The 14,901-nt window shown below is 47.0% G+C and overlaps 1 protein-coding gene across 1 annotated transcript in view; it reads right to left on the reverse strand.

Annotated features, from left to right (window-relative positions):
* Positions 1 to 915: 915 nt before the first annotated feature.
* The window catches only part of LOC143282439 (uncharacterized), a 36,211-nt gene continuing 22,225 nt past the window's right edge, over positions 916 to 14,901 (reverse strand). Inside the window, exons 4-8 of the mRNA XM_076588080.1 lie at positions 10,049 to 10,202; positions 9,576 to 9,709; positions 5,898 to 6,044; positions 3,656 to 3,841; positions 916 to 2,433 (exon numbers count right to left, since the gene is read on the reverse strand). Of these exons, the coding sequence (XP_076444195.1) occupies positions 2,290 to 2,433; positions 3,656 to 3,841; positions 5,898 to 6,044; positions 9,576 to 9,709; positions 10,049 to 10,202 (765 nt within the window). The 3' untranslated portion in view covers positions 916 to 2,289. The remainder of the gene's footprint in view (positions 2,434 to 3,655; positions 3,842 to 5,897; positions 6,045 to 9,575; positions 9,710 to 10,048; positions 10,203 to 14,901) is intronic.

Raw genomic sequence — 14,901 nt, forward strand, 5'->3', positions numbered from 1 at the left:
TACACTGAGAGAGAGAGAGAGATGAGGTGCAAGAGGAAACGACTTACACCGGCAGTTTTTTTTTTGGTTTGTTCGTTTTTGGTTTTTGGTTTTGTTGTTGTTGCTGTTTTTTGTTGTTTTTCTTGTTTTTTGTTTGTTTGTTGTTGTTGTTGTTGTTTTTTATTGTTGTTGTTGTTGTTGTCTGTTGTTGTTCTTTCTTTGTGTGCTTGTGTGTGTGTGCGTTCTCTCTCTCTCTCTGTCTCTCTGTCTCTCTGTCTCTCTCTCTCTCTCTGTCTCTGTCTCTCTCTCTGTCTCTGTCTCTCTCTCTCTCTCTCTGTGTCTCTCTCTCTCTCATCGATAGGCGTAAAGACAGAAACATAGAGATGGTATGCTTGAGCGTGAATGCATCAAGGCAGGACAGAGAGAGGTGTGTTCCTATGAGGGCAGAGACAGGGACAGATCCAGGGACGCTTGAACTGAGAACAGGATTTGTGCAATAAGCAGAGTCACTATGTAATCCATGAGGCTTGAAAAACCAGCACACTGGCACCATGTTCAAAAACTTGACCTGAATGCACACATTCAAAACACAAACACCAGTGCAAAGTGAAACAAGATTTTTTTTTTTTTTAAGCCTCCAAACATGTGACCCCAAACAAAATGATGGAATAATGACAGAAAATGCAAGAAACGGCATATGATTATAGTAATTCAAATTTTCAAGACTTTTAATTGTGCATGAATGACAGCTATAGACAAAGGAGGCTATCAACGAAACGAGATGTAAATGTAAAAATAGAACTAATACAAAATTTATGTTTATATGAATTGTATATATATATATGTGTGTGTGTGTGTGTGTGTGTGTGTGTGTGTGTGTGTACACGTGCTGTGCAGCTTAAGAAAAAAATAAACAAAGAAAACACAGTAAAACAAGTGTTTTTCTACGAATTGAAATCCATAATGTAAAAGCATTATCACTGACTACAGATAAATACGAATAAAGGACTATCGTCTGTACAAATGTCGGCCTTTACAGTCGAATCACAGACAAGCTTGATCACGAGACAAAATGTAAAATCCATACAACTTGTATTCCTTTCCATTTACGTTTGACTATTTTAGAATATGTTCTTTCACATCAACAAAGGAAGCATGTGCGTGAATCAGAATCAGAATCTGATTTTAGGTATTCTCAGAACTAAGCAGGTTCACAACACTTAAGCTGTGGCGGGGGAGAGAAGATGTGGTGGAAAGAGGGGATGTGTGTGTGTGTGTGTGTGTGTGTGTGTGTGTGTGTGTGTGTGTGTGTGTGTGTGTGTGTGTGTGTGTGTGTGTGTGTGTGTGTGTGTGCGTGTGTGTGTGTGTGTGTGTGTGTGTGTGTGTGTGTGTGTCTGTGAGTGTCGCGTTGTGCTGGTGGTGTTCATTTGTACGTCTTGTCGCTCTCAGTGATATTAGACAGGGGGGAGCGGGCCCGGGGGGGGGGGGGGGGAGTGGATGGGAGTAGGAGAAATTAACAAGAGAATGGGCAATGTGTGACTATTGGTGTTTGTCTGCGTGTGTGCATGCATGCTTGTATGTGTGTGTGTGTGTGTGTGTGTGTGTGTGTGTGTGTGCCTGTTTAGGTTGTGTATGTGTGGTGTGTCTGTGCGTCTGAGCGTGTGTGTATGTGTGTGTGTGTGTGTGTGTGTTAATGTGTGTATGTGTCTATATGTCCGTCAGTCTGTCTGTCAGTCTGTCTGTCAGTCTGGTGGACAGAAAGCCACAGAGAGAGTGGGCAAGTAGGGGTGGAGTAAGAGAATCGAGGAGGAGACGAAGAGACAGACAGACAGCATACCAGGACAGCAGACACAGCCAGAACAAGACAGCAACAGACAGCGAGACAGCCAGCCTAGACAGACAAAATATCACAAAATAATCCAGTATCAGGATGAATATACACACACGGTGAATATTTAACGATCATTGAAAGAAAAACAGTATCTGTAAACTCAAACAGAAACAATCTTGGGAGGGTGGGTGAGAGAAAGTGTTAAAGACAACATAGTTTTTCATACAGTATATCAAACGTGATTTTTGTATTATGACTTACAATATAACAAAAGAGCAATAACGACAAAAAAACAGAAACAACAAACAAACAAACAAACAAAAAAATCATAGTGTGTAGTCTATATCAGCGCAATGTACCTTTTTTCCCCTCTCACTCCTCCATACAAAAAAAATCCTAGGAGAAAAAAAAAGAAAAGAAAAAGAAATGGACGGAAGATTTTTTTTGTTTCTTTCTTTCTCAGTTGTCTCCCAGCTCGGTCATCCTTTGGGTTTTCTGGAGTTCTTGTTCTTGGGGTTTTTGGCGTCTCTTTCCTCTTGTTTCTGTCTTTCCAGTTCCTGTTGCCTCAGTCTTTCCTCTTCCTCCTTCTTGTCCCGCTCCACTTTCTCGCATATCTGAGTGTTCTGTTCAAATAACATGGAAGAGAAAAACGAAAAGTGTTAACTATTCATTGTACAGATAACAATGATACAAACTAATCAAAACGCCACAATCAATTATAATTCAATATACAGCTGTCGAAAAAAAAACCCACAAAAAACACGAGTATTTGTGTTGTATAAATTCATTCATTCAGTACTTTTTCTTCTTCTGCGTTCGTGGGCTGCAACTACCAGTTGTTGTTTTTTTAAACCCGTTACATAAGCAGCCATAATTCGTTTTCGGGGGTTTGGATGCTGGGTATATCCTTGTTTCCATAACCCACTGAACGCTGACTTGATTATGTAAGACCTTTAACGTGCGTATTTCACCTTGCCACCGCCACAGACAAAATTTCCAACCTGAACCCATCAAACCCGAACCCAGGGATCGAACACCACCGTCATCATCATCACCATCACCACCATCACCATCCCCCTCATCATCATCATCATCCCCCTCATCATCATCATCATCATCAACATCACCATCCCCTTCATCATCATCATCATCACCATCCCCCTCATCATCATCATCATCACCATCCCCCTCGTCATCATCACCATCCCCCTCATCATCATCACCATCCCCCTCATCATCATCATCATCACCATCCCCCTCGTCATCATCATCATCATCATCACCACCACCCTCATCATCATCACCATCCCCCTCATCATCATCATCATCACCATCCCCCTCATCATCATCATCATCACCATCACCATCCCCCTCATCATCATCATCATCACCATCACCATCCCCCTCATCATCATCATCACCATCCCCCTCATCATCATCAACATCACCATCCCCCTCATCATCATCATCATCATCACCGTCACCACCACCACCACCCAGACACCAGGCCACACTGACCCACCCCCACCCCCACCACCACCACCATCACCACCATAACAACAACACCACCTCCACCCACCCCTACCACCACCACCACCCCTCCAGACCCCAGGCCAACACTGACCCACCACCATCCCCACCCACCACCACCACCACCACCCCTTCCCCCTCCAGACCACAGGTCGACACTGATCCACCATCATCATCACTACCACCACCACAACAACAGCAACCACCACCCCGCAGACCCAGGGCCCACACTGACCCATCACCACCACCACCACCAGCCGCCCCGCGCCACCTTCCACCCACCGCCCACCCCCCAGACCCCAGACCCACACTGACCCACACATAGAAGGCGGCGGCCCCGTTGCTGGCCTGTCTGACGGTGTGCAGGTCGTGGGGACGTAGAATGTCCTGCACCCTGCCGCTCGTCTGTTCGTCCACGTGGGCAGAATCGAACTCCCGCACCCCGTGTATCAGGGAGTCCCGCCCCACCCGGCACAGCAACGTTTGGATGTCCGCCCAGTCCTGAATTTTTTTTTTTAATTGAAAAAAAAATATATAGACAAAGAGATTCGTAAACTTCTTCCAGTAACACGTCAGTTCAAAACACGAATCCATAGTATTGAAATGCAAAGAGCGATTCTAGAAATGCGTTGTTTCACACTAAAATGGATATCCCATAAAGACATTGACAACAGAAGAAGACAAGAATGACAACATTTTTTTCTTTTCTCTTTTATTCCTTAAAAAAAATTGTTCAGTGAATTTGTGATTTATTATAAAAGTAATGGTTGCTAATAATGCAAATAACACTTAAAATTTTCCACCCCTTCTCCTCAACCAATACCGCAGTTCAGCTCTACAGTGGTGCAATGTTTGTATTTCTTGGGGATCTTTGTAATGTAATGCAATATTATGTTATGTCATGTTATGTAAGGCCATGTCGTGTGTGTGTGTGTGTGTGTGTGTGTGTGCGTGCGTGTGTGTGTGTGTGTGTGTGTGTGTGTGTGTGTGTGTGTGTGTGTGTGTGTGTGAATACGCACAGATATTAATGTATGTGTGAATGTACGAACAGGTGTGTGGATTGATGTATGAATGGATTCATATATATCTTGAATACTGTTTTGTAGACTGAAAATATTTAAATTGAAAATAAAAAGAATGATAAAGGTACCAGTTCTTTACAACAGTTACCTTAAGTCTTTACAAAGTATCACACACACACACACACACACACACACACACACACACACACACACACGCACGCACGCACACGCACGCACACACACACACACACACACACACACACACACACACACAAGCGCTTAACACCACACACACTCCCTCCACACACATACACACACGCGCTGATACACATGCACTTCCACCTCCTCCACCCGACACACACACACACACACACACGCGCGCGCGCGCGCGCACACACACGCTCCCTACCAAGTCCCCCCCTCCCCCATCCCTCCCCCCCTCCCTCCCCACCCGCCAAACGCACAATTAAAACCTCGGCCATGCATGCCTACCCATTTAACGGGAAACAGTTTTACACATGAATAGTCCCTTCGCTCACGAAGCAGAGACAAAATCATCGTGTGTTTTTTCTCTCTCGTAACTCAACTGAAGTGTGAAGGTGTACCGGCAGTATGACGTGAAATCGATGTCTTAAAGTGCTTTGTCAAAGTCTTAACAGCACTGTCCATTCAGGCAGCGTGAACACAAAGAGACAGCTTTCGTGTTCCAAGAACTAAATTAACACCACGTCCTCAGGATACTGACAAGTGAAAATAATTTGCAGTGAGGTGTGTGACTGGTGAGAATGAGGGGTTGGGTTGTGGTGCGGAGGTGGCGGGTGGGGGGGGGGGTGGGAGAGGGGGCACTAGTTGATGGGTGTGAAGAACGGGGAGGCGGGTGGGGGGCAGAGTGGGGGAGAGGAGTGGGAGGGAGGGGGATGGGTGAGGCAGAGTGGGGGAAAGTTGGGGGATGGGAGGGGGTGGGGGGCGGCAGAGCGTGCATGAAGGGAAGGGCTAGAAACGGTGTGTGTGTGTGTGTGTGTGTGTGTGTGTGTGTGTGTGTGTGTGTGTGTGTGTGTGTGTGCGTGCGTGTTCTTCCAGGAGAACAAAAACAAGGTGAAGAAAGAACCAACAACTCATTCGAGAGCATCGAGGCAGCACGGTGGAATAAAGGACAGATACCAGCCCCTCCAAGAGAGACAGACAACAGACAAACAGGCAGACAAACGGGCAAACAAACAGACCGTATCTTCCTCCAATCAAAAATGGGCTCTTTTCTCCTTTTTGTGTCACTTCTTCTTCTTCTTCTTCTTCTTCTTCTTATTATTATTATTATTATATTATTATTATCATTATCGTTTCAACATTTCTCTGTTCTTTTTGTATGTGTGTTGCTGTTGTTTATTGTTGTTTTCTTCTTTACATATTGTTATTGTATAAAGTATGTACACACACACACACACACACACACACACACACACACACACACACACACAGGTTGGGTTCGGAATGTCCCAGCAACATGTATACAGACAGACAGACACAGACAGACAGACCGTCAGGTAGGGTTCGGAGTGTCCCAGCAGCATGTAAGTGGCGGCCATGACGTCATGCACACAGGCGGGGGGCCGCTGGTAGCTGTGGATCTCCGAGATGGTGGTCTGTTCCATGCTGAGGATGTCGTGCCGGTACTCGTTCAGCTCCTGACAGGCGGTGAATCTTTCGTTAGCCAGAAACTCATTAATGAACCAGCCAATTTACAAACCAACGAACATATGAATATGATTTTAAGATATAGATATAAGCGTGTGTCAATGACTCGCCAGCTGCCCCTCCCACCAAGGCCGAGACCCGGAAGGCCCTGAAGCTGTCAACGTCAGGAAAAGCACCAGAAGCGGATGGAATCCAGGCCATCTGCAAATATGGAGGCGAGGTGCTGACAGATAAGCTGACCGCCCTGTTCCAGTCTATCTGGCAGAGAGGGGAGGTCCCCCAGGATTTCAAGGATGCTTCAATTGTCCACATTTACAAACGGAAGGGAGACAAAACATCCTGCGATAACCACCGTGGAATCTCTCTCCTCTGCATCGCCGGCAAGATCTTCGCCCGCATCATACTGAATAGGCCGGTGGCCAATGTCTCCAACAGTCATCCCTGAAGCACAGTGCGGCTTCCGCTCAGGCAGGGGAACATGTGACATGGTGTTTGCCGTACGCCAGATGCAAGATAAGTGCCGTGAGCAGAACAAGGAGCTCCACATGGTCTTTGTAGATCTGACTAAAGCCTTCGATACGGTGAACCGCCGTGGTCTGTGGAAGATCCTCCTAAAGTTCGGCTGCCCAGAGAGCCTAATCCAGCTGACTGCGTCATTCCACGATGGCATGCAGGCGAGAGTACAGGAAAATACTGACATGTCGGATCCGTTCCCTGTGGTAAATGGAGTGAAGCAGGGCTGCATCCTGACACCCACACTGTTCTCCATTCTCTTCTCTGCCATGCTGATTGACGCCTTCCAAGACTGTGACCGGGGGCATCTACATTCAGTTTCGCACAGATGGTAAACTTTTCAACTTGCGGCGACTCCATGCCAGGTCCAGGGTGTTTGAGGCACTGTTGAGAGAGTTCGTCTTCGCTGATGACTGCGCTCTTGCTGCACACACCCATGAGGACATGCAGTTCATTATGGACAGGTTTATTTATGTAAGCTTATCTATTATTTATTCCCCCGGTTTGTTTGGTTGTTTTTGTTTTGTTTTTTTTCTCAAGGCCTGACTAAGCGCGTTGGGTTACGCTGCTGGTCAGGCATCTGCTTGGCAGATGTGGTGTAGCGTATATGGTTTTGTCCGAACGCAGTGACGCCTCCTTGAGCTACTGAAACTGAAACTGAAACTATGGACAGGTTCTCAACCTCCTGCAGGCGCTTTGGACTCACCATCAGCCTCGGCAAGACCGTGTCCATGTACCAACCAGCTAGTTCACAAAACGCCAGTGCCACCACCGCACCTGCAATCAAGATCGATGACACAGAGATCAAGTCAGTCGACAAGTTTTGCTACCTGGGCAGCGCCCTATGCAGCAACGGAGCCCTTGATACAGAAGTGACGCTGCGCATCGCCAAGATCAGCTCCGCTTTTGGCAGACTCAACAACAAGCTGTGGAACAACAAAGGCATCAGGCTCAGCACCAAAATCAAAACCTACAGAGCTGTTGTGCTGACTACCTTGTTGTATTGCTGTGAAACATGGACGACGTATTGCCGTCACATTCGACAACTTGAACAGTTTCACCAGAGATGCCTACGAAAGATCCTCGGCATAAAGTGGCAAGACAGGGTCTCCAACCTACAGGTCCAAGAGAGGAGCGGCCTGCCCAGCATCGAAAGCCTGCTGATCCAGCTACGCTGGACAGGACACGTTGTCCGTATGATAGACAGCAGGATCCCGAAAGTCCTTTTGTATGGCCAGCTGAAGGAAGGCCGCCGTGAACTTGGAAGACCCTGCAAGCGCTTCAAGGACACCTTGAAGACAAACCTCAAAGCCTGTGACATAGAAATCGCTTCCTGGGAAACTGATGCCCATGACCGCTCTCGCTGGAGGATGCTGTGCTCTAGTGGCATAAAGACGTTTGAAAACAAGAGAACGCTGGCCATTAAGGAGAAGCGTGAGCGAAGGAAGCAGGGCTCAACTTCTGGAGACGGTTTCCCTTGCAACACCTGTGGGAAGTGCTGCGCATCCAGAATCGGCCTCGTCTCCCATATGAGGACACACACCGACAGATAAGCCTGCCTGCCTACTCATCCGCTAACCCTCAACCGTCACCACCATTATCACTGTAACACAAACCATCAACCGTCATTACCATTATCACTGTAACACTAACCATCAACTGTCACCACCATTATCACTGTAACACTAACCCTCAACCGTCATTACCATTATCACTGTAACACTAACCAAAAACCGTCACTACCATTATCACTGTAACAATAACCGTCAACTATCACCACCATTATCACTGTAACACTAACCCTCAACCGTCATTACCATTATCATTGTAACACTATCTGTCACCACCATTATCACTGTAACACTAACCGTCACCACCATTATCACTGTAACACAAACCATCAACTGTCACCACCATTATCACTGTAACACTAACCCTCAACCGTCATTACCATTATCACTGTAACACTAACCCTCAACCGTCATTACCATTATCACTGTAACACTAACCCTCAACCGTCACCACTGTTATCACTGTAACACTAACCCTCAACCGTCACCACTGTTATCACTGTAACACTAACCCTCAACCGTCACCACTGTTATCACTGTAACACTAACCCTCAACCGTCATTACCATTATCAGTGTAACACTAACCCTCAACCGTCACCACCATTATCACTGTAACACTAACTGTCACCACCATTATCACTGTAACACTAACCGTCACCACCATTATCACTGTAACACTAACCCTCAACCGTCACCACCATTATCACTGTAACACTAACTGTCACCACCATTATCACTGTAACACTAACTGTCACCACCATTATCACTGTAACACTAACCCTCAACCGTCACCACCATTATCACTGTAACACTAACCCTCAACTGTCACCACCATTATCACTGTAACACTAACCCTCAACCGTCACCACCATTATCACTGTAACACTAACTGTCACCACCATTATCACTGTAACACTAACCGTCACCACCATTATCACTGTAACACTAACCCTCAACCGTCACCAGCATTATCACTGTCACACTAACCCTCAACCGTCACCACCATTATCACTGTCACATTAACCATTAACCGTCGCCACCATTATCACTGTAACACTAACCCTCAACCGTCACCACTGTTATCACTGTAACACTAACCCTCAACCGTCATTACCATTATCAGTGTAACATTAACCATTAACCGTCGCCACCATTATCACTGTCACACTAACCCTCAACCGTCACCAGCATTATCACTGTCAGTGTAACACAAACTTTCACCGTCACCGCTATTATCATTGTCACTGTCACACTCACCCACACCCTCACATCACCACCATTATTACTGTCACTCACACCCACACCGTCACCACTATTGTCAGTAACACACACAAACGCTCACCGCCACTACCATCATCACTGACACCAGCATCATCACCATCATCACTGTCACTGTCACGCCCACCCTCACCGTCACCCCTGTCAGAGTGACTCACCTTGAGGTGCTGCAGCTTTCTGCGGGCCGCCTCTATCTGGTTGTGCAGCTGTCCGGAGAACTGGGACCTCTCTGCTGCTGTGATGGTCTTCTCCAGCACCCCCACGTGACTCCTCCTGATGCCGTCCCTCAGGTCTGCACAGCGGGCAGGTTTTGGGTACCAGTAGTATCGTCGTCGTCATCATCAGCATTAGCATAATCATCATATCATCATCGTCGTCGTCGTCGTCGTCATCACCATCATCATCATTAGTAGCAGTAGTAGTAGTTATTGTCGTTGATGTTGTTGTGATGATCGTGGAATTGTTGTTGTTGTTCTTGTTCTTCTTCTTTTTCTTATTAATATTATTATTATCATGAATTCTGACTATGCCACATGACGAACACGGTCTTAGTGGCGTATTCCATCGCCTTGGATCTTTTCTATGGCGAACGAGGTCTATGTGGCGTTATCTCAATGTCCCGGGTGCTCACCTCTCCTCAGCCTGAGGAACTCCAGGCGGTCCTTGGCCCTGGAGAGGTCCCCGCAGTCCTCCAGGTGGTGCCTCTCAAACCGGTCCACCGCCTTCTCCAGCTCCGGGATGTCGTTGCCCGCTGTGGCCGCCTGCAGCTTCTCCCGGATCCTCCTCTGGGACACAGGGACACACAGGGACACACAGGGACACGGGGGCACACAGGGACACACAGGGGCACAAGGACATGCAGGCACACAGGGACACACAGGGACACGGGGGCACACAGGGACACAGGGGCACACAGGGACACATAGGGACACACAGGGGCACAGGGACATACAAGGACATGCAGGCACACAGGGACAAACAGGGACACACAGAGACACAGAGACACACAGAGACACACAGGGACACACAGACATACAGGGACACACAGGGACACACAGACACACAATGACATACAGGGACACACAGGGACACAGGGACATACAAGGACACAGAGACACACAGAAACACACAGGGACACACAGGGACACAGAGACACACAGAGACACAGAGACACACAGAGACACACAGGGACATACAGACACACAGAGAAACAGACACACAGAGACACACAGGGACACACAGACACACAGTGACATACAGGGACACACAGGGACACACAAGGACACAGAGACACACAGAGACACACAGGGACACAGAGACACACAGACACACAGAGACACACAGGGACACAGAGACACACAGGGACACAGAGACACACAGACACACAGGGACATACAGGGACACAGAAACACACAGAGACACAGAGACACACAGGGACACAGACACACAGGGACACAGAGACACACAGGGACACACAGGGACACGGGGACACACAGGCACACAGAGACACAGACACACAGGGACACAGAGACACACAGAGACACACAGGGACACACAGGGACACAGACACACAGGGACACAGACACACAGGGACACAGAGACACACAGGCACACAGAGACACAGCCACACAGGGACACAGAGACACACAGAGACACACAGGGACACACAGGGACACAGACACACAGGGACACAGAGACACACAGGCACACAGAGACACAGACACACAGGGACACAGAGACTCACAGAGACACAGAGACACACAGGGACACAGACACACAGGGACACGGGGATATACAGGAACACAGAGACACACAGGGACACAGAGACACACAGGGACACACAGGGACACGGGGACACACAGGGACACAGAGACATACAGGGACAAAGAGACATACAGGGACACACAGGGACACGGGGACACACAGGGACACAGAGACATACAGGGACACAGGGACACACAGGAACACGGGGACATACAGGGACACAGAGACACACAGGGACACAGAGACACATAGGGACACAGAGACACACAGGGACACAGGGACACAGAGACACACAGGGACACAGAGACACATAGGGACACAGAGACACACAGGGACACATGGACACAGAGACACACAGGGACACAGAGACACACAGGGACACAGAGACACATAGGGACACAGAGACACACAGGGACACATGGACACAGAGACACACAGGGACACAGAGACACATAGGGACACAGAGACACACAGGGACACATGGACACAGAGACACACAGGGACACAGAGACACACAGGGACACAGAGACACACAGGGACACAGAGACACATAGGGACACAGAGACACACAGGGACACAGAGACACATAGGGACACAGGGTCATACAGGGACACAGAGAAACACAGGGACACATGGACGCAGAGACACACAGGGGCGCACATGGGGACATAGGGACACACAGGGACACGCAGGGATGCAGGGACACAGAGACACACAATGACACAGGGACACAAAGGACACACAGGGACACACAGACACAGGGACATACAGGACAGGACAGGATTCGTCGTTAGTGATTTCCTTCATCATCATGGGTCAGACTTCTTGCTACAGCACATATTCTTGAAGGTCTATGCGCTGTACTGTGTGTCATAATGATGATGATGGTGGTGATACTACAAATACTTCAACAGTACATGTTGTAATTTCCAATCGTTTTAATAAAGATGTATTGTATTGTATTGTATTGTATTGTATTGTATTGTACTACTCTGCTACTACTACATGCGTGTGCACACACAAAAACGCTAGTCTGCACACACACACACACACACACACACACACACACACACACACGCACGCACGCCCGCACACACACGCACGCACGCACACACACACACACACACACACACACACACACACACACACACACACACTTAGAAAGTAAAAAAAAAAAAAAAAAAAGAAAGAAAGAAAAGAAAGAGCATCACTTTGACGAACATTAGAAGTAGTACGTTTTTACTATTTCTTTAAACAGAGCGAGAAAAGTCGTTTTTATCAGTTTACTCGTGGGTCGAATTCCAACGAGAAGGAGCAACAGACCTTAAGACTCGCTGACAATATCACTATATTTTCCTTTATCAATAATACATAGAGAGAGAGGCGGTGTTCTGTCTTGGATCTGAATATTATAACGGATAGCAGTTCGTCATGCAAGGTGCAACGAAGGGACGGGATGGAAAGGGGGGCGGGGAGGGGGGGGGGTGACTGAGAGAGAAGAGAGGGAAGGAAGGGGTGGACGTCCAGTCAAAGGATCGGGCCTGAGGGTTGGATTGTCTGGTTTCCCGGCGTCGTTCTGTACATCCCGGTTACAGGTCAGACCGTCGTCAGACTGATTCCCAACGTTGTGATAGTGCTGTTAATTAATAACTCATTGGGGACGGAGTCACTTTTCTCCTTCTCTTTCCTTCCCCATCTGACGTCCAGTGGGTGTTTGAATGACCCAGCTATATATATCTATATCTATCTATCTATCTATCTATCTATATATATATATATATATATATATATATATATATGTTACTGACGCTCACACCTCCCAGACAGGAAGGACGTGGCGATAACAATATAAAACATTACACAAACATAACTATACATGCATTCCAGTAGGGCATTCCATATATATATATATATAACTTCCGTCGTCAGAAACGCTGCGGTAATCTTTGTCTTCATCCACCTTTTAGGTGTGAAACCTTCTGCTTGTAAAATCTCAGTGATGTCAGCAAGCAGTGAAACGCTGTCATCGCCGCTTCTTTTGTCCCTTGAACTGAGAGTGTTTTAGCGCGCGCGTTTGTGTGTGCGTGCGTGGGTGTGTGTTTTTGCGTGTTTCGGAGACATCGTTGGACTGAAGTTCTGATTCAATGAGTATGTATTGTTATTGTATCCTCCACACCCCATAAAGGGGCAAAATGATTAGATTTCTTTCCTTGAATCTTTGAAAACCATACGCATAAACTGATGTTGAACACCGCTTCCTAAGTCAAGAATACGAGTTCACCCGTACTTCAGCCCATATACGTCGGTACTGGTTGTATTCTATTGTTACAGAAAAAAATGAGTCACTTCTCTTCAATACAAAAGAAACAAACCAACAAAAGCCACTCAACATCCTTTAGGTATAGATATACAGTATTCCGATATCAATTTTCTGACTTTCGACTTCAAGAAAACCGGTCAAACCAAGATCTCTTCGCCATCTTCTCTTGGGACAGTTTCTGTTTCAGTTTCAATCAGACGTCGTCACAGCGTTCGGACTGACCCAGATACCATACACCACATCTGCTATTTAATATATATATATATATATATATCACTCCATAAGTGGAGTGATGGCCTAGAGGTAACGCGTCCGTCTAGGAAGCGAGAGAATCTGAGCGCGCTGGTTCGCATCACGGCTCAGCCGCCGATAATTTCTCCCCCTCCACTAGACCTTGAGTGGTGGTCTGGACGCTAGTCATTCTGATGAGACGATAAACCGAGGTCCCGTGTGCAGCATGCACTTAGCGCACGTAAAAGAACCCACGGCAACAAAAGTGTTGTTCCTTGCAAAATTCTGTAGAAAAATACACTTCGATTGGAAAAACAAAAAAAACTGCACGCAGGAAAAAAAAAAGGGGGGGGGGGGGGGTAGCGCTGTAGTGTAGCGACGCGCTCTCCCTGCGGATAACAGCCCGAATTTCACACAGAGAAATCTGTTGTGATAAAAAGAAATACAAATACAAATATAAATATATATATATATATATATATATATATATAGGGGGTTCAAAGAGTTTGCTTTCTCGCACTGGTTTCAGGGTATGTCCTTGTGGTCCAAAACGGGCTGGCCTTTTTTTTAACCTTCTGTTGGGTCCAACCTTCCTGACCTCAGCACGACACCTTGATGGCAAAAAAAAGGCAAACAAGACCAAATGGCTGTGATGTATAGAGCTGTTTCCGCGCTAAAGGCTGTGTGTTTGACAGCTGCCGGAAACTGAAGGCGTCTCCCCCAAAGCCTGTGGTTTAGGTGAACGGAGAGTTTTTCATCGAGCATGGCTGGCTGGCTAGTCTTTCGTTGACACTTTCGGCATCTTGATTGACTGATCGGTGTTACGTGAACGTGTATGCATGCCCATTCACTCTCGAACTCTCGGAAGGTAATGATTGGGAGGCTGTATTTCTGTTAAAACACCTGTTCTAAAAGGAGTATGGTTTCAGAATCAGCGATTAGATTACAAGCCGTGAGCAATATCGATTGGACAAACAGTGCAGAACGGTTATGGAATACTTTCACCATTCCCTTTAATTTCTGTCTGCATGTCTGTCGGTCTCTGATTGTTAATTTGTTTTTGTGGCGAGACTTTAAACATATGTCTATCTGTATCTCCGTTTGTCAGTTTCCGCATTAAATATGATATCTCTGGTAAATCTGACAACATTATCATGCAGCTAAGAGAA

This window comes from Babylonia areolata, chromosome 5 (genome assembly GCF_041734735.1).
Source record: "Babylonia areolata isolate BAREFJ2019XMU chromosome 5, ASM4173473v1, whole genome shotgun sequence".
NCBI lineage: Eukaryota > Metazoa > Mollusca > Gastropoda > Neogastropoda > Buccinidae > Babylonia > Babylonia areolata.